Genomic DNA, 26364 nt, shown 5'->3' with positions numbered 1-26364 from the left:
ACCATACTTCTTTAAACAAAACATAATGATGCACATCTGTTGTCCCAGCACTCAGGAGGCGGAGACAAGAGTATCCTTAGTTGGTGCCTGAGATGCATCCTAAAAAAGTACATCTATTTTTAATGTTGAATGAAACTTTCAAATTTTGGCTTCCTTAAGTAGTGAACAATGTATCTGCTTGGGAGATATATTTGTCTTATTCCTGGCATCAGTTGATGCTCAGATACTATCATTACTTATAAAATTTAAGATCCTTCAGAGGAATTTCAAGACATAAATGCATAGGTTCTGCTGGTGAGAGACTGAGTGCTGTATGAAGGAAGGTTTTGTTGATTAGCTGGATGGTGGTTTATTGATTATAAAGGAAGGTGTTTGCAAGAAGAGTAAGGAGAAAATTATATGTAAATAAAAGTGAGAAAAATCTTTTAACACATTTGGGTTCCAATGTTAGCCAGTCATTTACTAGTTGTATGACTTTATATCTTTTTTGCCTCAGAGTTTTTGCATTTCAAATGTGGATAATCCTTGCAGGATTATTGCGAAGATTAAATAGCACCAATAAAGTTAAACCATCACAGGGGTTACTTATATGTGGTAACTATTTTTGTATTTTAGATTTGGTTGGTTATATATTTGTGTAGAGGGGTCAAGTAATACTCTTGCTTGGTACTGTCCTGTAGCCCTACTTAGATATTTGTGTTTGCATGATCATGTATCAAGCACTTTATTGTGTACCAAGTGCTCTGCTAGACACAAGTTTAGTGAGTAAAAGCAAATAAGCCATAAATAAGTATTAAACTGCAATTATAAGAATTACAAAGAAAGGTATAGGGAGATATCGTTAAATAAGGGAAATTTAATCTTCTAAAAAGTGGTCATTGAGGGCTAGCCAGATGGTCCAGTGGGTAACGGCACTTGTCAGCAAGCCTGACTACCTAAGTTAAGTTCCCAGAACCCACATGGTAGAAAGAGCAAACTGACCCCCACAAGTTGCCCTCTGACCGCCACATGCAATTGTAAGTAGTTAAGGAAAGCTTCCTTTATCAAGTGAAAATTGACTGAGATCTAGAGAGTAGGAGTTAACTTAGTTCCTGCCTAAGCAAATACAAAAGCCTGATGTGAAGAAAGAGATGTGAAAAGACTGAAAGTAATTCAGTCTGGCTGAAAGAAAGAAAGAGAGTAATGAACATACTCGAAAGAGTAAATGGCTTCTCAGATGCGGTAGTGATGAGGAATGCTGTGGTTTTTTTTTTTTTAAGAAGAATGGATAGTTATGATGCCCCAGGTCTTTAATAGGAGCACATTTGAATTATCATTTCTTTTGAGACGAGCACTGACTGAAGCAAGAAGACAGACTCTGGTAGGATTAGGGTCAACGTTTTTTGGCAAGTCAGGAGTTACTCATACTAGTCTAGTTGATGAAAAGTTGAGTTGTACAGATGTGAACAGATTCCAAAGAACATTTAAGAAAGAATAGACAAGATTTGGCACTTGAATGACTGTATGACTTGGTTGATAGTGGCTGCTGATCACTGAAATGGCATACATGAACAGATAATGGGTTTTGGTAGGGGAAGATTGCCTATTTGTTTGGGCACTTGAATCAGAGATATCTGAGGAATATTCAAGAGTAGACTTTATAGCCAGGTGGTGGTGGTGGTGCACGCCTTTAATCCCAGCATTCGTGAGTCAGAGGCAGGCGGATCTCTGTGAGTTCGAGGCCAGCCTGGTCTACAAGAGCTAGTTCCAGGACAGGAACCAAAAAGCTACAGAGAAACTCTGTCTCGAAAAATAAAAAAAAATAAAAAACCATAACCACTGTTTTTAGGACAATACTATTCATTACATAACTTAATCAATGGAAAAAAGTATGAATTTTAAAATACCACTTTCAAATCCCACCACCCAGAAATGGTCATCTCCTTCTATAAATGTTAGAGGTCAGATAATTTTCTTTATTAATACATAGATGTGCATAAATAAGTTTATTCAAGGGTGATCATACTATATTGCTGTTTTGAATCAAAAGCACTAAATTTAATTTTACTTTAACAGAAAGAAAATACTGATAAGAAGAGATTGCTGAACTTTAAATAAAATATTTTGTGCAACTCAATATAATTTTGCCATTCATTTTCAGGTCAAACTAAAAACTTTTATCCTAACTTACATTGAAAGTTTCTAACAAAAGTTCAATTCAAAGTTTAGTTCTAGCTTGGTAATTCAGTGTAGAACTAAGAATTTGAGGCTGCTTCTAGAATTATTTACATTTATTGGAATTATTCCTATATGTATTAAGAATATATTATAATCTCTACACATGTGTTTAATCACAGCATAATGTTAAGAGTAGCCAGCAAGGCAGGAATATATCTTTCAGTACTGTCCAAAGCACAATTGTCTGTTTTCAGTTTAAATTTAGAATTGGTTGTGGGGGGGAGCTGGGAAGATAGCTTAACTAGTAAACTACTTACCGTGCAAGTACGAGGACCTGAGCCTATATGAAAAAGCTGGGTTTGTGATACATGCATAACTCCCAGCCCTGGGAGGCAGAGTCAGGTGAGTTGTTGGGGATTGCTAGCTAGCCAGCCTTGCCTACTTAGTGAGCTTCAGGCCTATGAGAGAGTCTTTCTCAGAAAACAAGTTATCCTGAGGAACTACACCCAAAATGGACCTCTTGCCTCCATATGCACATACGCCTACATGCATGCACACACACCAAAATAAAAGTAAATGTATAAGCATATAACAGAAGGGCTAGAGTGGTTAATAACACTGGCTGCTCTTTCAGAAAACAGATTTGATTCCCCATACCCACATGGCTGCTCATTTGTCTGTTAACTCCAGTTCCAGGGCATCTGATGCCCTCTTCTTCCACCTATACATATGCAAACAAAAAACCCATACACACAAAATAAAATAAAAATAGGGCTGGAGAGATGGCTCAGTGGTTAAGAGCACTGCCTATTCTTCCAAAGGTCCTGAGTTCAATTCCCAGCAAGCACATGGTGGCTCACAACCATCTGTAATGAGGTCTGGTGCCCTCTTCTGGCCTGCAGGCATACACACAGACAGAATATTGTATAGATAAATAAGTAAATAAAATATCCCTTAAAAAATAACAGAAGTGTCAGATTTCAAGATAGTTAGAAGGGAACAAGGAGAGTTTTACTGAACATCTGCTGTGTGTCAGGTCCCTTGTTACACTAACTATTCCTCTGTGTCCAGAGAATCATGTAGGTAAGATGGGCTATTTTCATTCATGCCTGCAGTGTGAAAGCACGTTAATGGATGGAAGAAAATGAAGTAAAAGCAAAAGAATAGTACTATCATAAGTAAAGTAGGGACTAAAGTGTGAACAGGGAGTGAATATGGGCCTTAGAGTTATTTGAAACAGTGTTGAAGTTCCTGTGTCACTGTTAACTTGTTTGGTGGTTTTGGGCTACTTAGCAATTTTAGTTTCTGTTTCCTCATCTGAAAATGCCTATACTGCAAGGCAGGGCAGTTAAAAATGAGCTGAGGTAAAGAATGTTACCACTGCATAACTCATAGAAAGGTGCTCCACTCAGTATAATAGTGGAGGTAGTGAGCCTTAAAAAAATAGGACTATAGACTGATAAACAATATGCCAAATGAACTGATTTTTTTATGTTTGTTTTTGTTTTTTGTTAGAGTACTCCGTCTACTATGGGCTACACATCAACATGGATATCTTCTCTCTCCCAAATTCGTGGCGCTGTCCCAACTTCCTTACCACAAGGACTCCCACTCCCTTCATTTCCTGGGCCATTATCATCATATGGAATGCCCCATGTTTGTCAGTATAATGCTGTAGGGGCCACGGGGTATCCAGTACAGTGGGTAGGAATTTCGGGAACAGCACAGCAGTCTGTAGTGGTTCCTGCCCAATCTGGGGGACTCTTCCAGCCCGGGATGAATTTGCAGGCATTTCCAGCTTCACCAATGCAGAATCCGGCATCAATCCCTCCTGGTCCTAAGTGAATCCAAATAGATGCTGAAACAAGGGGAGAGGACTTTCATCAAATACCTGTGATACTAAACTTTCTTCTTGAGTTCTGCCATATTTTCTCTCATTTGAGCCCACTTTCAACTGTGTTTTTTGTTGTTCCAATACGATATTTGGTACATCTCATCATTCTGTAGTAATGTGCGCTTTGCACATAGAATACTGCACACAGAAATGTTTTTCACTTCAAATCCTATCCTCTTTGATACTTGATTTTTAAAAAATACTGTTCAGAATGCTTTAATAAGCTCGGTTTGAGTGTTACCATTTCCAGGACACTTTCATGTGTTGCTGAGAAGCTCTCACCCCACTTTTTTATGCTGCTACCAGCAGTTGTATAATACTTTTCTTTAAAGTGTGTAAAAACTATGTAGATTGGTTCTCCCCAAATGTGGATGAGGTAAGACTCTCCAATCGCCAGTCTTGTGGGATTTGTCACAACTGTCTTGGGTTTACTCTTCACAGAAGGCAGTAAGTAACTGGCTGCAGGAAATGTTTTGATGTATAACTTTAGTATACTTTTGTCAAGCAGTCCAGAACATGAGTTTTTAATGTGATTTTCTTCCCGTCATCACAGCAGTAGGAGTGAGGGGTTGTTTTAGGTGAGGCGGAGGGAAAGAAAAAAACAGAACTGTAACAGTTCCTTGAACCTACAGCTACTAGAGCTGCTTTTGGGTTCCGGTAATAACCCAAAGCAGCCATTTTTTCTCATGTGCACACTGCTTTGGTTTTGAGCATCTGAGAGGCACTGACTTGGCTTGCATTCTTTTGCTAGGTATTGCAGCTGATGTGAATCTCATTTGGGGTAATCCTTGTAATCCTAAACAAGGAGATTCAGGTTAACACTTCTGTCAATCCATTCTTCTAAAGTGAAATGTACTTGACACATTAGGGTTTGTAGCTTTTGAGACTTTTACATAAAACACTGGCTTTACAGGGTTCTAAGAAATGGAGGATCCACACCATCCTGCAGTGAAATAGTACAACCTAGGATGATATTATTTAAATTGCCTTTAACCTTTTTTGATGACAGTTTTTTGGTTGTTATAATTTCTTACTAGTATCTATAGTCTTAGACCATTTTAGATGTTAGATGTGTTTGTCAGCCTCTTGAAAATTTGAGAGAATTCACTGTCAAGTTGCACTTTACTGGGTTTTATCCAGTTTTAGGAGGAAAGGAGGCAGTGTCAAAATGTACGCCTTTGGTTTTTAGGAAGGTTAACTTCAGTAATCTTAAAGATTAGTCACAGGGTTACCTAATAGTCAGTCTGTGAAACCCAAATAGAATTTTTACATGCTATATTATCAGCTACTAAGTACACATGTTCAAGTGACTTAACATTCACTGAAGCTTTGAAAGTCGTTTCTAATACGTTTTTCTATTTAAAAATTCTCTTGGTAACCATTCCAAATTGTGTTCAGTGTTTCTGTTAACAGATTTTCCTCCCTGTTCCTCTAAAAAAAAACTTACTCCCATGGACTTGCCGGGAAGCTAGAAGAACTTTTCTTTTTATTTCATACAGTACACTTTGTGACAGTCGGTACACTTTTTAAGAAGTTGTCTTCTATTACTTACCTAAAGGTCACACCCACCATCCCATTTTTGTCACTGGTACTGGGGGCATTCTGTGGATTGCTATTGGGTGTTAATGTAGTGCAGTTGCTTGCATTGCAGTGTTTTCCATGTGTACAAAACTGTGCTCCTAAAACCCATAGTTCCTTAAAACTGGGTTTCATTATAAGTTGGTTTCGTATAATTATATTGAGATAAACAACCTATAAGGTGAAATACTACAGGTTTTAAGATGGGATCTTCTCTAGTTGCAATCATTTTAAACCGTGTGCCCCAGAATGAAAAAAACTCCACGGGTTACATGTACAATCCCATTTACTAGTGGCTGCTCTACATAGTATGTTCTGTGTTTTGTTAAACATCTCAGTTTTACATATAATTCATCATTATTGTTTGCCTGCAGATGTTTGCAGTGCCTTGTAATATTTAGAATCTTTTCAGGTTTTGCTGGAAAGAAAAGTCATCTTCTAAAGTTTGAAGATGGGGAATAGTGTACTGCTGTCTCCATGCTGACTGCAGTATCTGGGTTAACATATATATTACATATACATTATGTATATGTAATGTGTAGAAGTTAAAGCGTACAGAAAAAGGGAGTGTTCAGAAATGAAGAAAACAATGTTATTCACTTTGCTGTGGGGTTTTCTTTACTTTTTTATTTTTTATTTGATTCAGATTATAGTCACTTTGATTGTAAATATTGGTTAGTTTTCTAGAGGGGGATTTGTATTATTTCTTAATTTTGCTAAGTTAGAATAGTGCTGTTTCCGTCCTTGCCTGAAGTACTTTTTCTCTCCCATAAATAATGAATCAGATAATGCTCAGAAGTTCTCTTTAACAAAGAGCCTAGTACATATAACATGCCTTCTGCTCATTTCTAGAAGTGCATATAATGGGCCTTCTGTTCATTTCTAGAAAGCACGCAAACCTTTTCATTTTCTTTCTTGTAATAAACGTAAAGGTTGTGCTTAACCACTGTCTTGTGAAGTTTGCTTGGGAGGTAGTCTGTATGTCCAGCCGCTCTGTTTACTTCTCCAAGTGCACATCTGATGAGCAGCATTGTGTCTTCATGTGCGGCAACATAAGCACTCCACCATGAAGCACTGCTGTTGTGTCTGTGAAGTTGGGTGTAACATCCTAAGACTGTGAAACCATTACTGGTGTATTCAGTGCAGATAAACCCTTCATATACCTGGAGCACTCTTGAATCTAAAGTAATTTGCTGTAAGTTAACAAATAATCCTGCAGTTTTTCATCTCTTCCTTGCTTCATATCAAGCATATGTTCTAATAGTTTGACAGGAAAACTTAACTGTGAAAGTTTAAAAGGCACTTCCGCTGTGATTTTTGGGTTGAGTGTAGAGTGTTTTTCTAAAGTTATAATGGAATGTTTGTCATCTGAAGACCCCAGATTTAATTGCAGTCCAGTTACTTTTGTTTATCTACCTCGTTTTTCAGTACTGTTTTAGGTGCACAAGTAAATGTTGCCTGTGAAACTTGCTCTTTTGCTTTGATTCTTTATGTTGTTTAGATTCTCAATCTGGCTTGCCTTTTCATCCTAGCACTCACCATGCGTGTGAGATGAGAGGACCCATCATTCTGCCACCAGTCTGTGTTTAAGTGATGAGAGCCATATACCTAAGTGTTATAAAGTTAGGGGATTTGGGGATGGAAAGCAAAGAGAGAAATCAAATTGGTGGCAATATAAGACTTAGTGGTGGGAGTTAGTTTTCAAATAAACAAATGTTGCAGATGTATTGAAGTGAGATGGTCCCAGTGCCTGAGAATGCTTTCTCATCTCGGTTTCTAAAGGGCTATGGGTTGAAATTGCTTTAACTACTACAGTGAAATACTTGACCTCCTAGACCCATCTTCAAAATATTGCCTGGTATTTACAGTGACGGTTTGTTTTCTTGAAATGGCAGAATGCATTTCATAGTTGGTAGTAAGGGTTTAGATAGTTGTTTATCTAATCCCTGTAGTTTATGGAGTTGACTCTCTTTGCTGTATTTTCTAAGCATTAAAAATAATACATTCCCTTTTCCCCCTTTTAAAAGAACCCAGCAAATGTTTGTAACTGGATATTTCCTGTTTCACATGTTTACCATGTAATAGTACATTTTTAATACTAGTACATGTTGTATTTCAGTCATCGTTTCTAAGTACATTTCTGAGGTATATTTGCCATCAATTCAGTTACCTCATGTTCTGTTTGATTAAGAAAAATCTGAGCCTTCTGAGGTGGTATGCAAGCCATTTTCTAGAATAGAATGTTTGGTTGGTTTTTTTATCGGTAGTTTACCAGGGACTTATTTTGCCTCCCTTTCTTTAGAAGATGTAATAGAAAGGTTTGTATGTATAGAAAAGGCTTTTGATTTGGTAATTATAATTCTAGGGTTAAAATTTTAAAATCTAATCCAGATTACAAAATGAAAACACTCAAACATAGTAAAAAATTCTTCTAAGTAAAATTAGTATGCAGTTTATATGGAGCCGTACTCTCAGGCCACCCTGGAAATAGTCTTCTTTTTGTGTGTATGAAGGATAAATTCAAACATTGATCCAGGGATCTTGATGACTAATGTAAATGGGCCCAAAGTAGTAGCCAGGTTAAAGTTCCTTTCCACTAAGATGGTTGAAAGAGTGTACACATCAACAGCTCAGATTCTGGAAGGTTTTCTCTGAAGTAAAACAATGCAGACTGTTACAAAGCCAGAAGTCAGGCAAGAGGGCAAGGGAAGGACTAAGCTCTGAAGGGACAATGCTCTAAAATGTGCACTAGTCACCCTTCTAGCTTTTTTACATTGTATTTCTTTTGATATAATTTCAGATTTAAGATTGAGATTTGTAGCCCAGACCCCTCAGCAGATACAGTGGATATAGTGATTGATGAGAAAGTGCAGCTGAAGGTCTGTCATGCTCAGTCACTTAAAACTGTAATTTGTTTAATACAAATAGTAAGCATGTAGACCTAATGCAGCATGGGAGCCACTCAGGAAGTTTATGCAATTAAACTTTCATGCATATTTACCGTGAAGTATGTAGAATTTCAGCCAATTCTCAACACTTAACATTTAGTTATATATGTGAACTCTCCTTTCTTAATTTGGGAATGTAGCATTATATAGAATGCTGTTCAGTTTAATTTTAGCCCTTTTTAACATTACCTTTTCTTCTTTTCCTTTTTTTTTTTTTTTGGTAAGCCAAGTGATCTACCCTTCATCAGTTGTCTGGTTTTGATTCTTCGAAACTGTGATTTTTATTTTAATTTTTACCCAACTGTTGTTAAGTATTTTGTTTCCTGGAATTTTGTTTGAAACAAAAATAAAGGCTGTGTTAAATTACTATGTCACCTTATTAAAATTCTGTCAGCTACTGCAGTCATTTGGCTTAAATTGGTTCTTTATCAAATATAATTTAGCAGATTTATGAAATTTTAGTCTTACAGGGCTTTGGGGTGGGGAAACCATGTGGTACCTGTTGATTTACATGCAATGCTAATGCTTTTTTAGTGGGCCTCCCTTCTCCACAATTTGCAAATGAACAAGAGTTGTAATCTTCTGTGTTACCTAGGGTCTCTTTTTTTAAAAAAATTAAAAACCTTCTTTATTTTACATACCAATCCCAGTTCTCCCTCCCCTCCTCCTGCTCTCCCCATCCTCTGCCCACTCCACCCCCATCCACTCCTCAGAGGGTAAGGCCTCCCCTGGGTAGTCAACAAAGTCTGTCACATAACCACATAGAGGCAGGATCAAGACACTTCCCCCTGTATCTAGGCTGAACAATGTGTCCCTCCATAGGGGAATGGGCTCCAAAAAGCCAGGTTATGCACTAGGGATAAATCCTGATCCCACTGCCAGTGGTCCCACAAACTGCCCAAGCCATGCAAATGGATGGAACTAGAAGAAAAAAAAAATCCTGAGTGAGGTAACCCAGACCCAGATAGACAAACATGGTATGTATCACTCATAAGTTTAAAGTCATCAGATTAAAGCAAAGGATAACCAGCCTTATAGCCCATGACCCCAGAGAAGCTGGGGAACAAGGAGAACCCTAAGAGAGGCATGCATGAATCCCCCTGGGAAGGGGAAACAGACAAAAATCTGAGAAAATTGGAAGTGTGAAGGGAAGAAGGGAAGGTGGAAGGGGATAGGGAGGGGGGAAAGGGAGGGAAGAGGAAAACATGAGGGAAGAGGATGCTCAAGAAGGAGGAAGGACAGAGAGGGAGAGCAAGGAAAGAGATATCTTGACTGGTGGAGCCATTAAAGCACTAGAGAGAAGAAACCTGGCACTAGGGAAATTTCCAGGAATCCACAAGGATGACCCCAGCTAAGACTCTAAGCAAAAGTGGAGAGGACGCCTAAATTGGCCTTCCCCTGTAATCAGATTGATGACTACCTTAATTCACATCATAGAACCTTCTTCCAGGAACTGATGGAAGCAGATACCAACATCTATAGTGAAATACTGGACCGAACTACCAAAGGCCAGTCCAAGAGAGGGAGGAGCGATAATATGAGCAAAGGGGTCAAGACCTTGAGGGTGATACCCACAGAAACAGCTGACCTGAGCTACTGCGAGCTCACTGACCAGACTGACAGCTGGGGAACCTGTATAGGACCAAACTAGGCCCACTGAATGTGGGGGACAGTTGTGAGACTTGGGCAGTCTGTGGGGCCGGGATTTATCCCTAGTGCTTGAACTGGCATCTAGGAGCACATTGTCTTTGGAGGGACACCTTGCTCAGCCTGAATATAGGGGGCAGGCCTTGGTCAGATATTTTTGACTCCCCATGGGAAGGAAACCTTACCATTTCTGAAGAATGGATGGGAGATGGGGTGCGGAGAAGGGTGGGGTGAAAGGAGGGTGGAGTGCAAATGGGGATATCTATGTCAAATGAGAAAATATTGTATTAAAAAGATTCTTAACAAAAAAGAAAAAAGATTTTAAAGGCAAATACAAACATGTTATATAGTTGTAAACAAAAATGTAGCTCTTATGGGCTGGAGAGATGGCTCAGAGGTTAAGAGCATTGCCTGCTCTTCCAAAGGTCCTGAGTTCAATTCCCAGCAACCACATGGTGGCTCACAACCATCTGTAATGAGGTTTGGTGCCCTCTTCTGGCCTGCAGACACACAGACAGGATAGTGTATACATAATAAATAAATATTTTAAAAAACGTAGCTCTTAATATTGAGAAGATTCACTTTTTGAGCAGTCAGACCTGATAGATAACAAGTATAAGAAATTACCTTGATAAAATGAAAAATCTTTGTTTCCTAGGCCCATCACTTAACCTTTCACATTCCAAGACCAAATAAACTGAAGCCAGCCCTCAACCTTAAAAGGAATAAGAGCTACTTTACTGTGAGTCAAATATGGGTGACCTGGGAACATGGATTTGGGTTGCCTCCAATGAAATCAAAATCAATGCATTTTCCAAATACTGTGGGAGGACCACAGGGAGGTACTTCCACAAAGCATGAAGATGCTGCCATGGCTGCCATGCTGTCTGATGACTTGATATTTTGATTTTAAGAAAGGGTTTCACTGTGTAGTCTATTCTATCCCAAACACACGCATCACCTCTCCTGTCTCCTGAAAGTGAAAGAGATGTTTGATCAGACAGTGGCGAGCAATGAATGACTATTATGGGGATAATAAAAGAGAACCCGGGATAATCTGGCTCTGGACCTGCAGCATTCCAGTTCTCTACTCTCAGGAAGTTCTAATGAATAAGCCTTGTGAATTTTTGGCACTCTGTTACCCTTTGGGTAGAACTCCAGTTTACAGTTCCAGATAAGCTTTATCATTTTAGGCAATAAGTAAGCCGGGGCTGGGGAAAGGGCTCAGTGGACAAAAGCACCTGCCATGAATGCCCGAGGACCTGAGCTCAGCGCTCCAGAACCCACATCACTATAAATATCCCAGCGCCCTCTACTGGAAGATGGGAGGCTGAGACAATGGAAGCATCCCACAGGTTGCATGGCTTATGCAATAGCAAAGAGAACTTGTCTCAATTAAGGAGAAAAGGTAAGACAAACACCTGAATGTTGTCCTCTGACGTGTATCCACATCCCCCAAAGAAGAATTTACACATACTTGTACTCACACATTACATATTATATACAAATATAGATAACTCTCCCTTTGTATTGTGTACTATTAATACCAAAATCAGTCTTTTTATAATACTGATTTTAATAAAACATTCTAAAGCTACATTTAATCTCAGCCATTTTTGGCCAAATAAGATATTTCCACAACCCTTTTTTAACGTACCCTCAGCTTTTCCTTTCCTTTTTTTTTGTTAATAAAATGCATCTTTATACCTTTTGTTTTTATTTTTCAGAACAGGATTTTTCTATGTAGCCTTGGCTGTCCTGGAACTTGCTCTGAAGACTAGGCTGTCCTCAGCATCACAGAGATCTGCCAGTTCCAAGAGCTGGCTGGGATTAAAGATATGTGTCACCACTGCCTGGCTATATGCCTTTCTTTATAAAACAGCTACTTCTCTTCCACAGAGTTCTATCTCAGAATTTCTAGTAGTTTAATTACACGTGTTAACCATAATTTTTGACATTGCATAACCTTGATTCCTAATTAAAACTAGAAAATATTGGAAATTGTCTTTTATCTGTATTTTTACATTTTGTAACTTCTAGAGGTGATTTTTCATATTTATGAATATGCCTACATGCTTAGTTTCATTTTACTATATAAAGAACAATATGCCACACAAATAACATTACAGGGACTCGAGAGACTATATTTAGGAATATATATGTATATACAAATACATATTTGCATGCAGTAACAGTGAAAAAAGAGGCCATAAATTTGGTGAAGAGCAGGGATGGGTATATGAGAGGGCTGGAAGTGAGGAAAGGGAAGGAAGAATGTTATTAAGTTATAATCTCAACAATAAAGTAGAATGAAAAAGAACAACATCACGAAGGATAGATATGTAAATTCAGCTGAGTGTTTCAAGCATTCTAGCTCACCTGCATTTTACCGCGTCATTTCTCCTTAACATTTTCAAATTATCGAAAGATATTTGAAACTGAGTTCAAGTGGATATATACTATAAAACGCAAATGTTATTGAAAACGTCGTCTAGAAATATCCCATTTCAGTCAGGCGATAATGGCGCACACCTTCAATCCCAATACTCAGGAGGCAGAGGCAGGAGGATCTCTGAGTTCAAGGCCAGCCTGGCCTACAGAGTTAGATCCAGGACAGCCTGAGCTATTACACAGAGAAACCCTATCTCAAAACAACAAAAACAGAAAGAAAGGAGAGAGAGAGAGAGAGAGAGAGAGAGAGAGAGAGAGAGAGAGAGAAGAGGAAGAAGTCCATTTCTGTCTCATTCAGTTTTACTTTATTTTTTAGACAATGTCTCCTGTAGCCCAGTCTGACTTGAACTCACGGCACAGCTAAAGATGAATTGACTGTCTGCTCCTCCTGCCTCTACCACCCGAGAGCAGATTCTAGGCACCACAACCCACAGTTTATGAGCTGCTAGGGTTTAAAAGCAGAACTTCATGCGTACTGGGCAATCACTTTAGCAACTGAGCTACAAGCGCAGTCTGTCTTTTCTTAATTACACTTGAATTGCTGGCGAACATTTTGTGAGACTTTAAACAAAGCTACCTATGAGGTTGCTTCTTTGGTTTGGTTATTGCCGGCAAGTCAGACAAGTACCAAAAAATCACAGAAACAAAGAAACTAATTTTTTTTCAGTAATACTTTATTTACAAAGGTAAATAAATTTGGCTATGGGGCCTAGTTTACTGAAACTAAAATGTTAAGCTTGTTTTTCTCATCTCTACTCCTTTTCCTGATAGTATGCCGCTGAAGTTTATGTTCTCAAAAGCTAACTATCATGTTCTACAGAAGACCAGGTAGGAGATGTATGTCTCAAAGACTCATTGAAAAAATGCAAGATTTTCCCAAGAAAGAATTTCAGGTGCATCATATTGGAGGGGGATTTAGAATGAGTAAACAGATATTGTGACATAGGGATTTGCTCCAGTATTTTACAAAGAAGTATGTAGATGGCAATAGGATAAGGTTTGAGTTTGCCCATAGAAGCCGGACTCCTTCCTTGATGTTTGGTGTCAGTGAGTTTTCCACACCTTGGCTTCCAAGCAGAGAAGCTAGGAACTTGAAGTGGAACACATCAAAGATTTGAGGAAGTGGGTAGAAGTGCAAAGATGGTGAAGGAACAGAGCAAGAGCCATAGGAAGTAGAAATAACAGGTTTGAGTGGAGCAGATGAGGGAGAAGTCAAGTGTACCGAAGACTAGTGAAGTTCCATAATATCTCAGAAGGAAGGATTGGACATGGAGTGTGTTAGTCAATTTATTCGTAATGAATACACTTCAAACCAGTAACACCATGACCACACACGGTGCTCTTAATGTGAGCAAGGAAGCGCCAGCCCCACTTGAGTCCCCCAGTTCTCTCTCAAACACAGCCTGCAGTCAAGCTTGGCGGCTCAGGCTGATAACCTCTGCATTTGGGAGGCTAAGGGAGGCCTGGCCCTCTTGAAGCTGCCCTAGGCTACAGAGTGAGTTCCTAATCATTCTGAACTAGAGATTAGATCCTATCTCAAAAAGCCCGGAAAACAAGAAGAACCCGCTAGCCCCTCTTTCCTGACTTTTGCTTGTCTTGGAATCTCCTCCACAGAGTAAATCGCGGTATTAGAGGCCAGAGATTGTAGAGGTAGAAAAGTGTGATATCACATATTATCAGGGTCACAACTGACACGCCTGTAACTAGAGGCTGGCAGCACCTTCAGACATGTCGCCTGAACATGTCCACACTCATCTTGAAACTGGCAGGCAAGACTGACTGTAGTTCCAGGACAGCGCTCTTACCTGTCACGCTCCAGGTCCTGAGTTCTAGCTCAAGCACTGCAGAAAGGAACTGAATAAAAAGAAGAGGGGGGGGGGAAGTAAAGAAGAGATTGACAAAGTGTAATAAGGTTATTTCACCAAAATTGTATTTCTCAAGGTATTTATGTTTGAGAAAAGGTCTCTCTACATAGCCCTGCCTAGCCTGAAATTCACTATGTAACCCTGCCTGGCGTGGATCTCACTATGTAGACCAGGCTGGCCTCAAATTCCTCCTGCCTCTGTGCCACCCAAGTGCTAGGATTAAAGACATGGACTACCACACTCAGCTCACTGAAGTTTTATATCACACAAGAACCTTCAGAACTGCACAGATCCAAATGTTACGCTTAGGTTTGCTAAAGGACAGGCAGCCATGGCGATTGGACAAAAGGATAAGATGTAACGCTAGCAGACTTGGGAAAGAAAACCCAAGCCTATTCAGATCTTTCTTGCAGCATTCCTTACTCCAGAATACAGGGCAGGAGCCTTTAGAATGAAGGTCCTCAGAGAAGATGGGAAAAAAGGAGGGAGTGACCTTTCTGGATTCGATGGCTTGTTTTGGGAAGGGGATGGGGCTTCAGTCTTGGGGAAAGAGGAGATCTGGTTTCTACAGCGCCTTTCTAGGGAGTAAAGGGGAGTGGGGCATAAAAGGGAAGGTTAAAATCACAAGTCTACTTCATCTCTGAGACTGATTCTAGGCCTTCCGTTATCCTTTAGTTCAAAGTATTTGGAACACCAAAGAGTCATAATTTGGTGTACAATTTTGTGAGCCCCAAAGGGTGTCAGATAATGTAATAAAAGTGCCAGTCATATGGAAAAGCAATTAAGTCAGGAGATAGGACCGACATATAATCCATTTAAAATGTACCAGCATTAGTGAACACCACCAGGTAAAGTAATGAGGCGGCAGACTTGCATCTGTGACTGAAGAGTTTGATGCTAAGGTAGTTGGAGGGACGATGGATGGGTTTTTGATAGAATCTCCAGCAAGTCATAAAGGCAAATAGCAGAAATGATGACAAGAGCAGCGCTTGGGTGACAGCAGGGGTCCTCTACCTTCCTAACGCTGCAACCCTTCAATACAGTTTCTCATCTACTGACCCCCAGCCAGAAAACTATTTTCATTGCTACTTGATAACTGTCAGTTTGCTGCTGTTGGAGTCATAATGTAAATATCTGGTATGCAGGATATCTGATTCATGACCCCAAAGGGGTTGTGACCCCCACACAGGCTGAGAACCACTGGGAGAGATGAAGGGAAGGCTAACAGCAAAGTTGAGCATTGGAAGAAGTACGACACATTACATGTTTTAAATGAGGAGCCGTATTCAGGAATTGAATGCCCACAAAGCCCCTTCTCCATTCATTCCAGCTCTCACCCCCGAATGCATGAGAATCACCTGGGGAGTGGTTTTTATATTTTAAAAATAGTGTTTTGATTGCAACACAAAAGAGTGTGTATAGCAGGATTGAACCATATACCTAACAATAGTTAAGTTGTGTGTGGTACTGCATGCCTGTAATCCCAGCATTTGGGAGGCTAAGGCAGGAGGATTGCCCTGAGTTGGAAGCCAGTTTTTTTTATTAAATATGTATTTATTTATTATGTATATAATATTCTGTCTACATGCATGCGTGCATGCCAGAAGAGGGCACCAGACCTCATTACAGATGGTTGTGAGCCACCATGTGGTTGCTGGGAATTGAACTCAGGACCTTTGGAAGAGCAGGCAATGCTCTTAACCACTGAACCATCTCTCCAGCCCCTGAAGCCAGTTTTCGGGTATATTATGAGTTCCAGGTCAGGCTGAGGTACAATGTGATACCTTGCCTCAAAAAGGAAAAGAAAGAGAGAGAGAGAGAGAGAGAGAGGAGAGAGAGAAAAGAAAGAAAGAAAGAAAGAAAGAAAGAAAGAAAGAAAGAAAGAAAGAAAGAAAGAAAGAAAGCTCCTTTGTCATCAACTCGGATAAGTTGTCCCTGTGTTTTGGAGTAATTTCTCATGGACTGGGGCTGGCAGGAACCCTTCCACATTGCATCCCCTCACCATGTTCTCACTCCTCTTTCGTTTCTTTCCCTTGTTTTAGTTTTATTTTTTGTTTTGTTTTTTTTTTGTTGTTGTTGTTGTTTTTTTTTTTTTTTTTTTTTTTTTTTTTTTTTTTNAAAAAAAAAAAAAAAAAAAAAGAAAAGAAAAGAAAGAAAGAAAGAAAGCTCCCTAACCTTCAGATAAGGTGGAATACGGTCACATTTTTTTTTTGAGACAGGGTTTCTCTGTAGCTTTGGATCCTGTCCTGGAACTTGCTCTTGTAGACCAGGCTGGTCTCGAACTCACAGAGATCCGCCCGCCTCTGCCTCCAAGTGCTGGGATTAAAGGCAGGCGCCACCACCACCAGGCCTTGTTTTTGTTTTATAAGACAAGGCCCTTGTGGCTCAGATTGGCCTTGGCTTGCTATGTGGGCTGGTTTTGATCTCCCGCTTATTCTTTCTCCACCTTCTGCCTGCTAGGATCACAGGTGTGTTCCTCCACACCCAGCTTCTGCTTGCAGCTCTTCTGCCTTTGCCAGTTTCTTGGTGTCTCTTTAGTTGTCTTCCTCCTCTGGAGCCTGGGGTGGTTTCTGGTCCGTGTGAACCTCTTCATCCCATATGTCCTCTTTTTGTTTATAAATTTTTACTTTATGTAGTGGGTATGAATGAGTATGTATCCACATGCGTGTGGGGGTGTGGGCACATATATGTACCAGTGCCCATGGGAGCTGGAAGAAGGCATCAGAAGTTAGAGCTGCAGACAGTTGTGTGCTGCAGTTATGATCACTGAGAAGTAAGCACAGGTCCTTTGCAGAAGCAGCAATAACACTTAACAACTGAGCCATTTCTCCAGCCCCATCTTTTTATGTTTTTTTTTTTTTTGAGGCAGTCTCACATTACGTAGCCCAGGCTAGCCTGGATCTCACTGTGTGAGATCCAGCCCAGCCTCAAGTTCTCAACCAGATTCTCATCTCAGCTTCTCTGAGTGTTCATGTAACAGGCCTGAGCAGTCACTTTGAGATGTGGCCCGTGGTTACAGGGCTTGGAAAGGGTACACATATGCGTGAGGAACTAGAGAGATCCCTTGGGAAGGAGCTTCAGTGTCCCCCAAAGTCTAGAAATAAGTCACAAGCTTAACTGGACTTCCTCCTCAGTTCCAGAGATCTTTAAATGTGCCAGGCTCATAACAAGCCCCTTTTCTGCCCAGAGAGACCCCTGGCAGGCATTGTTGGCCGTGAATTGGATTCTCTGCTCCCACCTCACCAGAAAGGAGTCAGGGTTATAGCTTCACTTCAGAGTCACATGCTGAGCACAACAGGAATTGAAATCTCTGTCTTATTTTTTCTTTCCGACACAGGGTTTCTCTGTAGCTTTAGAGCTATCCTGGAAATAGCTCTTGTAGACCAGGCTGGCCTCGAACTCACAGAGATCCACCTGCCTCTGCCTCCCGAGTGCTGGGATTAAAGGCGTGTGCCACCACTGCCCAGCTTAATCTCTGTCTTATTTAAGGCCACATTCTAATTTTTTTAATTTGTCAATTTGTATGTGCTTATGCGCTTGCAAATGTTACCACAGTGCATGTGTGGAGGTCAAAGGACAACTCCCAGGGGTCACTCACTTCTCTCCTTCTACTAAGTGGCCTCCTGAGAAATGAACTGTTGGGGACCAGCCTCGACAAAAACACCTTTTACCAGGGTAGGGGCGTGGGAATTTAGAAATATAAGTAAATAATACAGAGACATGTGAAAAATAACAGAACAGAAACCATAGAATGGTACCGGGAGGGCATTCCAGTGAACACTGAAATCATCCACATTTAATTTTCCATTTGCTTTCATACCCAATTCAAAAGGGGGAAGAAGGTAACAAAAAACTTCTTTAACATGATACAAAGGGCAACTCAAACAGTTAATCTCTTTAACACTTTGAGACATCAACTCATTAGCATTCTGTTGTTTAGGCGGTGAAGCCAGCCTAGACCAACATATCCTGAAGGCCACTTTCCCTGTGACCTCATAATTACGGAAGAAGGAGAAGTACATTTGCATATCCCGACCATCTGTCAGGATGGAATTTTGTATGATCTGTCTTAACCTCAAGAAAAGCATGTATTGACGTCCTGAGTTGGGACGCACAGTTACGCTTGGCAACCATTTTGAGCAACCTCCAGACTCTGACTATCAGACAAGGTGGAAATAGGCTCACATTTTTGGGCCTCCACACCAAACACAGGTCTTTAGGCTTGGCAGCAAACCACTGCCAGCTGAACCATCTCACCAGCCCCTGAGGCCAAATTCTAAAGCCATGAACGTACTCATTTCTATGGAACTAGAAATGCCTAGGACCGCCAGGCGGTGGTGGCGCACGCCTTTAATCCCAGCACTCGGGAGGCAGAGGCAGGTAGATCTCTGTGAGTTCGAGACCAGCCTGGTCTACAGAGCTAGTTCCAGGACAGGCTCCAAAGCCACAGAGAAACCCTGTCTCAAAAAAAAAAAAAAAAAAAAACAACCAAACAAAAAAACAAAAAAAAGAAATGCCTAGGACCTTATTGCTTTTGTGTTGTGATTAAACCCTGGGCCTTACAAGTACTACACAAGTGTTTTACCATTGAGCCCACCTTCTAATATAGTGATATTTTATTTATGTTTTATAAATAAAGCTTGCCTAAAGACAAATGGTAACTTGGGATCCCCAAAACAGCCTCTAGAAATCAGCTCTGCTCCATTTTAAGTGGCAGCTCTTACATCCTCATCCCCCAGGTTCTGCTTTAGAATTTGTCCTATGAGCTTGTCTGTTTTTTTTGTTGTTGTTTTGTTTTCTTTTTTTTTGTTTGTTTGTTTTTTCGAGACAGGGTTTCTTTGTAGCTTTGGAGCCTGTCCTGGAACTAGCTCTTGTAGACCAAAGTGGGCCTCGAACTCACAGAGATCACCTGCCTCTGCCTCTGGAGTGCTGGAATTAAAGGCGTGTGCCACCACCACCTGGCTGTGCTTGTCTGTCTTGATCTGGTTTTTGTTTTGTTTTGTTTTCCTGATCTATCTTGTGCCAGGCGGCATCGATTTTGTTTTCTCTCTGCTGGCCTGGGAAGCTTTAAGCAAGTCCCCACCCCAAGTTCTCAGAAGGTTGGTGCTTCCCAGCCCCTCTGTGCAGCGCTGCACAAGTGCCCCATCCCTGGTAGCCTCCATGTTCTATTCCCAGGGTTGGCACCAAGCCCAGGGTTTCCTTCAGCAGAGGGCTTTCCCTGTTGTTAGTACAGGGCGAATGTCACTCATTTTCATTTATTACTCTCCTCTAGAGAGTCGTCTTCTTCTTCTTCTTCTTCTTCTTCTTCTTCTTCTTCTTCTTCTTCTTCTTCTTCTTCTTCTTTTTTGGTTTTTCGAGACAGGGCTTCTCTGTGGCTTTGGAGCCTGTCCTGGAACTAGCTCCGTAGACCAGGCTGGTCTCGAACTCACAGAGATCCGCCTGCCTCTGCCTCCCAAGTGCTGGGATTAAAGGCGTGCACCACCATCGCCCCTGCAATCCAGCCACACCGTGGAGAGGTTAAGCTCCCTCTCCAGCAACAGAAGAAGGACTTCCTAGGCAAACTGTAGACCCTTCCTGAGCCTCTAACGTCTGTCTTGGCACAAACAGATGGCAGGAGGTTTTAGAACTGGGGAGAAGTGGTTGGTGTCCACTCTGTTCCTTTTCTTTCCCTTGAAGAGCTTTTTGTAATATTAGGAATCCTTACCATTAGAGCCTAAAGACCTGTGAGCATTCGCTCTGATTTTTGGGAATACCCACAGGAAGGCACACTGTGAACACAAAACAGCAGCCATGTGCCAACACTTTCTAGGCTTGCGGTTATGTAAAGGAAGAGAATAAACAAACAGACGAGGTCCCTTTTAAGCTAGATCTTGGAAAAGGAATAGAAGTGATTTCTCCAGTGAAGAAAAACACGAGGTTCTGACCCCCCTGCCGTCACCACACGCCTGTGCCTGTCAGCCAGATGAAAGGGGTACAGAATGTTCCGGGGGAAGAGAGCTCCCAGTAACCTGCACAAAGAGGGTACAAGCAAAGGGTACAGCACGAACCCCCATAGTGGTCAGAAGCTCTGAGATTCTGCAAATGAACTGAAAACACCATGATTGTTTCCTCCAGGCTGGACACAATGGCTTCTATCTTGAATCAGAGTAGCTCAGATAGAGTTGGGAAACACATGAGACTGTGCCCTTTCTCGGGGATGTATAAGCCTGTTAACAATGGCTGCAGGGAGGATGGTATGTCAGCAGCAGAGCCGCATGTCACTCAACTTTGCTCCTGTAAGTAAACCTGAATAAGCTAATTGGTCCAGCAACAACCAAACCACCTGCTTTCTTCCAGCACCCAGCTCTATTCTTATAGTGGTATCAAACTTGTTGAAGAAATTTTTGAGTCTCTCTTTCACAGATGCAGTCAGAGTTCAAGAAGTTATGCAATTGGTAAAGCTAACACCTAATAAGAAGCTGAATGGTATTGGAACCCAGGCCTTGTTTCCAGGGCACACCCCCTTGTCGATCTACAGTGGTCCCTATTCGGGCACCACTGTCAATTGCATTGGGTGGGTCACTCAGTCTAGGGGTTGTAACCCACCCTGCAATCAGTTACTCCAGGTCACAGAGGGGTGCTATCTGGAAGAGAAATGGGCTAGGAAACAAGGAGAAGGCCATGCTAAGTTTGTCACAGCCTCTGTTTATTAGGGTCCTGGTTGCTGCTTATATAGCCCCTGGATGAGGGCTTGGGGGGCAGGGCACGGGATCTCGCCCCGTGGTCCCGGTCACGTAGGCCAGGAGGTTACGTTTGGTCAGGTAGGCCAAGAAGTCACGAGTTGCCACACCTAGTTCCCTGGATAGCTGGAATGTGAGGCGGGTTCCGCTAACAGAAAGTTCTCGATTAACAGCTTAATTGGGTGTGGGGCAGGTTTTGTCAATAGAATGATTCTTAACATAATTATGGGTGTGGGGTTGGTTCTCTGCAGACTCCCCAGGGTGATGGTTCCTGTAATAATTTTTAGGAGGGAAATGGCTCCTCACACCCCCTTCTGCTTCCAGGGCTTTGGCATCTGCCATTTCTACCTTCTCTATGGCCTATACCCACTGTACTTTTCCCCACATGCATGTTAATAAAACACTTGTGTCTATGTAAAGAGAGCAAATGTGAACAAGTTTTATCAAGAAGGGGATTTATAAAGATGGAGGCCTCACAAAAGCCAGCGATAATGCAAATGGACCTTAGAAACAAAGGTATATATTATTTGATATGCCTGGGATTCCCTCCTAACTCTATCCCAAATTCTCTGGGAAAGTTCATGAGAGGAGATCTCGTACAGCCGAAACAATAGAGTGCAAAGACAACCTGAGAGCTCTTTACCCATAATGCTCTTCTTGGTTGCTCTATAAACATGAAACATGTATGCCACCCCCCATAAATACAATTAGAAACATGACTACCTCAACCAAATCCATGGATAACTAACTGCAAGTCATCAGCAACCACTGATCCGGATATGATGGTATCACATGGAGATACCCCTCTTCCTCTAATTCAGTCACAATAATATGTGTCTCCCTGGAAACTTGCAATCTCTGATGAATGTAGCTTTCACCAGAAGATTAATATGTAACAGTACAGAAATAAACACGTTAAAAAATTCCCTTTCAGGGACGAAGGCACACATTGATCCATCACTAAACCTGAGAACGTACCCTTCCACCTGGATTGGGATGACAGAAATAAATCTCAGGTATAGGAAACCCCATGGGAGTCCTTTGCTTATTGTGTTCTTACTTAACCAGCTGTACTTAGGCCAGGATTGTGCTCAAAATGAGGTTCTGAAGTTTGGAAATGCGCTTGAATTTCCCAGATGGCCCGAGGGGTCTGCAAAATGCACCAGTATACCCCTTCCATAGCCCTGCACTAAGAGATTCGGCCTAATTAACAGGGCGTCTAGCAACCCAAGGCCAAATCACCAGGAGAATGCAGGAAAAACGGGGTTATCAAAAGAATTCTGTTTGTTGTGCGCAATAACTAATCCACTTTAGAACATTTACAAAAAGGCCCTTTTTATACTTGTCAATCCTCCTTCTGTCCCCTAGAGACGTGAGCATCTCTCCTTCAACTCAGGAGTGGCTTTCCTAACGACCTGTGAGGCAGTCCTTGGAAACCTAATTGTCAGGAACAATAGGGCCTCTGTCTGTCTGCCCCATGTTGGTGGGGCAGAAATCTAATTCCCAGCCAGCATGCACACTTGACCCAATCACATTTCCATTGATCAGTCTTGTGTAATTTTTTTTACTCCCTTGATGCTATGCCACCCCACCCTGTTTCCCCATTCTCCCACTCTTCTCGGTCCAAAAGGAAACAAAGCTCAGCTCGTTCTTTGCCGTCAGTAGTTAGTGAGAAAACTCTGTTTACAACACTGTCTGGCTTCGTTTATCTTTGACACTACTGAAAGCACAGAGGTCTACGCTCAGTGTTTCGAAGGCTGGGAATCTAGCGTTAGGCGTGGGAAAATCCTGTTCAGAATCATTGGCAGGTTTTGCTGATGTGCTGATCCAGAACTCCTGCTCTGGACGGTCAGTTATGATCCTGGTTCACCAGATGTGACTGCCTACTGACAGAAATGCTCTGAATCTTCATTTGAGTGAAAACTGGTTTCACGTTGGGAGCTCTCCCAGTAACAAGTGTTAATAACAGGTACTCAAAATCTTGTCGTTGGTCTCCTTTCTCTTCCCTTTTTTCTGCCAGTGCTGGGGCTGGAACTCCTGGTCTTGTGCACGCTAAGCAAGTGCTCGACCACGGCTGCAGCTTCTATTTCTTGGCACTCGGAGGATGCTGCTCATTCCCTCTGCCTTCTGCTCAAGGCCCTCTCCATCAGAGACCTGAAAGGAAATAGAAGCTGAGCTCAGCACTGGTTTGCTTGGTTTTTATTTGTTCGTGGCGTTGAGGCCTGGAAGCTGGTAAGAACTCAACCACTGAACTACATGCCCAGCTCCAGGACTTCTCTGAGTCCTGGGAGCCACAAGTAACTGCCTCACTGCCAGCCACATCTTACAAAATGTCAGCTCCCTTCCCATCAACGGAGGCTAAAGGATTGCTGTCCTTATCAGTCCACATGTTCAGGGTTTGTAATTTGCCATGCCTCATTTCTGGATAGGTTATTCTTTCTGTAACCAAATGTTACATTTGTGAGTGCAAAGACAAAATAAACCAAGGAAAAAGCACAGCCAAGATAAAAAAGAGCAGAGAAACATTTTTTACTCAAAGCAGATAGGAGACCATGAGTATCTCAGCCAGCATGGCTTTGGGATTGATTTGATTTGGGGCAACGGAGAATGAAGAAATGGCAGGACACATCCTGAAAAGCTGGGATTGCGTGGGCCTTGCACCCTGATGGAGAGCCAGCAGCAATAGCCTGGAAACTCAGCACGTTTATCATATACAGCAGTAATGGGAGGCCCCTTAGCTAAGCTTGGTAGGGGAGCTCTGTGGGGAGCAGTCTCAGGCTGCAGTCACTGGGGAGGAGGAAGCTGTCTTGATATTTTGCAGGCCCACTAGTAGCATCATTCCCATGAGTCTGAGGCCTTGGGCTCCTTGACGTGGCTGCGCTCATGTCATTCACGCTCATCCACACAGGGTGTGCTCTTTCCCTACATGGGAGTTAATTCCAAAGTACTTCCTTCTTTGAACAAAGGAATGAGGGTTTAGGGAGCCTATAGAGTCATATAGGAAAGCACTGTAGCGGGGGCAGTATTTGTTTGCCTGCTCAGTTAAGGAGCACAGTCCCAAGTATGCTGTTTAAAAGCACCATTTAAGAGGGAAAGATAAAAAATTCTAGACATAGCTCAAGTTCACAGAGCATTAAAAGGCTTAACAGGTAGAAGAGGAATACTCTGTGAATTCTCAGCTTTTTGCACAAAGTTTTAGCAGAAAATAAAAGGACGCTTTCACGTAGGTACAGGTACGCTCGTGTGTCTGGATGTGTGTTCATGTGTGCCTGTGGAAACCACAGGGCAAAATTTGGATATCATCCCTTAGGAGTCCTCCAGCTCAATAAGGGTCTCTTATTGATCTGAACTTATCAATTAGACAGGCTGCCTGGCCACTGAGCCTTAGGAATCATGTCTCTGCTTACCCAGCACTGGGATTACAAGTGCACTGCACTGAGCCTGGCTTTTTCAGGTGGTCTCTGAGGACTGAACTCAGGTCCTCGTGCTTGCAAAGCAAGCATTTTAACCAGAGAGTCATCTCACCAGCCCAAAGGATACTTTGAAGGTAGAGTAATGCAGGAGTTTGCCTCTGAAGATGTTTCATTTGTGGCTAACATTTTCACAAGTGCCTTATGATTCGATTCTTTTTGTTGTCTTGTGGGTTTAGTTTTTTTCCCTTTATTGTTTGTTTTGTTTCATTTGTATCACTGACTGACCTGGAAAACACTACCTTCAAAGTTGTGTCAATCCTCCTGCCTCAACTTTCCAAATGTTTTGTTTACAGCTGTAAGCCACCACACCCAGTTAGAATATGGTACTATAAGAATACGTGAACACGCTAGTATTTGTTTACTTTATTGGTTCCCCAAAACCACTAGGTAGCCTCGGCCTGGAGCTTAAGGCGATTGTCCTGTTTCAACCTCCTGAGCACCGGGACTGCGGGCATATACCACCATGCCTAAGATGACAGTGTTTTTTTCTGCTGTAACCTTATCAGCTTAACAAGGAGTGGGCCAATTTCTAGGAAAGGGATGCTGGAAACTATCTAGGAAGCACATTTTTACTAAAAATCCGTTCTCATCTTTCATGCCTTCAAGCCACTGTCCTTCCATTCACTTTGCTTCACTATCCCTGCCATTCTGGATCTATGTAACTATTTTGAAAGATTCCTTTATAGAATTTGTAGCTTGTTTGTATTTTCATCCTAACAGACCCTTCTGACATCATTCATCACGATCACTTTTGGGTTCTGCACTTTCGTGTTCTGTCGGTCACCTTTCAGGAAACTCCAAGGCAGATGCAACTATTCTTCAGCGCAGACCTTATTTTCTGCTGTATTCTGGCTGAAGGGGCGGACCCTAAAAGCTCAACAGAAGACGGACACTACGTGGATTTCATCGGAGAGGCATGCTGCAGAGTTCTCAAAAGAGTGCCATCAGATTAGAACCCTGGCAGCTATTTTGAATTGCTCCTCTCATGGGCAATTTTCCTAACCATGGGGTGAAAGCAAATCCTCGAACCATATGGCATAGCTTAGTGAGTACCAATAAGGTTCAAGTTCTGGGTGAATTTGTGTGGGTGCTTTATCTCCCTGATCAGAGATCCTCAGGGCAAATTACAGTCAATTTCATTTTGTCTGTATATTGTCTTAGGTAAATGTTTTGTCACATTTACAACTCTTCAACTCTTCAAAGAATGACGGTAGCTAAAAACGATGGTGATGGTTGTTATGCTTCATGTGTGTTCTCGTCCACTCATTTAAAATTATGCATATTATCTTTTCTATGGAAGGGGAAATTCTCCCTCTCAGGGAACTTTAGCTCACTTTAGCCAAATTCAATCAATCCTTTCCCATGATGCATCACCTCCATTCCTTTCCCTGGGAATGGCGGTATAATATCCTGAGGCAACGCAGTTGGATACAAGGAGTTTTGGTGCAAATCCTAGACACACATTTTCATATCCCGTTTCTTCTGACGTTGTGCACATCAAGGCCTGACCTGGGTGGCTGTCTGGTTCTTCCACTGCATCCTGATGCCATCTGGGAAAAGACTACAACTCCCAGGATGCCCATTCGCCCCGCCCCACTCCCCTCCCCCAACTAGAAAGCGAGTATCGCAGAG

The 26364-nt window shown here is 41.8% G+C and overlaps 1 protein-coding gene across 1 annotated transcript in view; it reads left to right on the top strand.

Moving 5' to 3' along the window:
* The window catches only part of Wnk3 (WNK lysine deficient protein kinase 3), a 114383-nt gene extending 105422 nt beyond the window's left edge, over window positions 1–8961 (top strand). The window contains exon 22 of the mRNA XM_050128310.1: window positions 3673–8961. Within this exon, the coding sequence (XP_049984267.1) occupies window positions 3673–4002 (330 nt within the window). The 3' untranslated portion in view covers window positions 4003–8961. The remainder of the gene's footprint in view (window positions 1–3672) is intronic.
* The last annotated feature ends 17403 nt before the right edge of the window (window positions 8962–26364 follow it).

Source organism: Alexandromys fortis, unplaced genomic scaffold (genome assembly GCF_014885135.2).
Source record: "Alexandromys fortis isolate MF-2015 unplaced genomic scaffold, M_Fortis_MF-2015_v1.1 scaffold_295, whole genome shotgun sequence".
NCBI classification, from domain to species: Eukaryota; Metazoa; Chordata; class Mammalia; order Rodentia; family Cricetidae; genus Alexandromys; species Alexandromys fortis.
The sequence above is the reverse complement of the archived record's forward strand: the minus strand, read 5'-3'. Positions and strand labels throughout refer to the sequence as shown.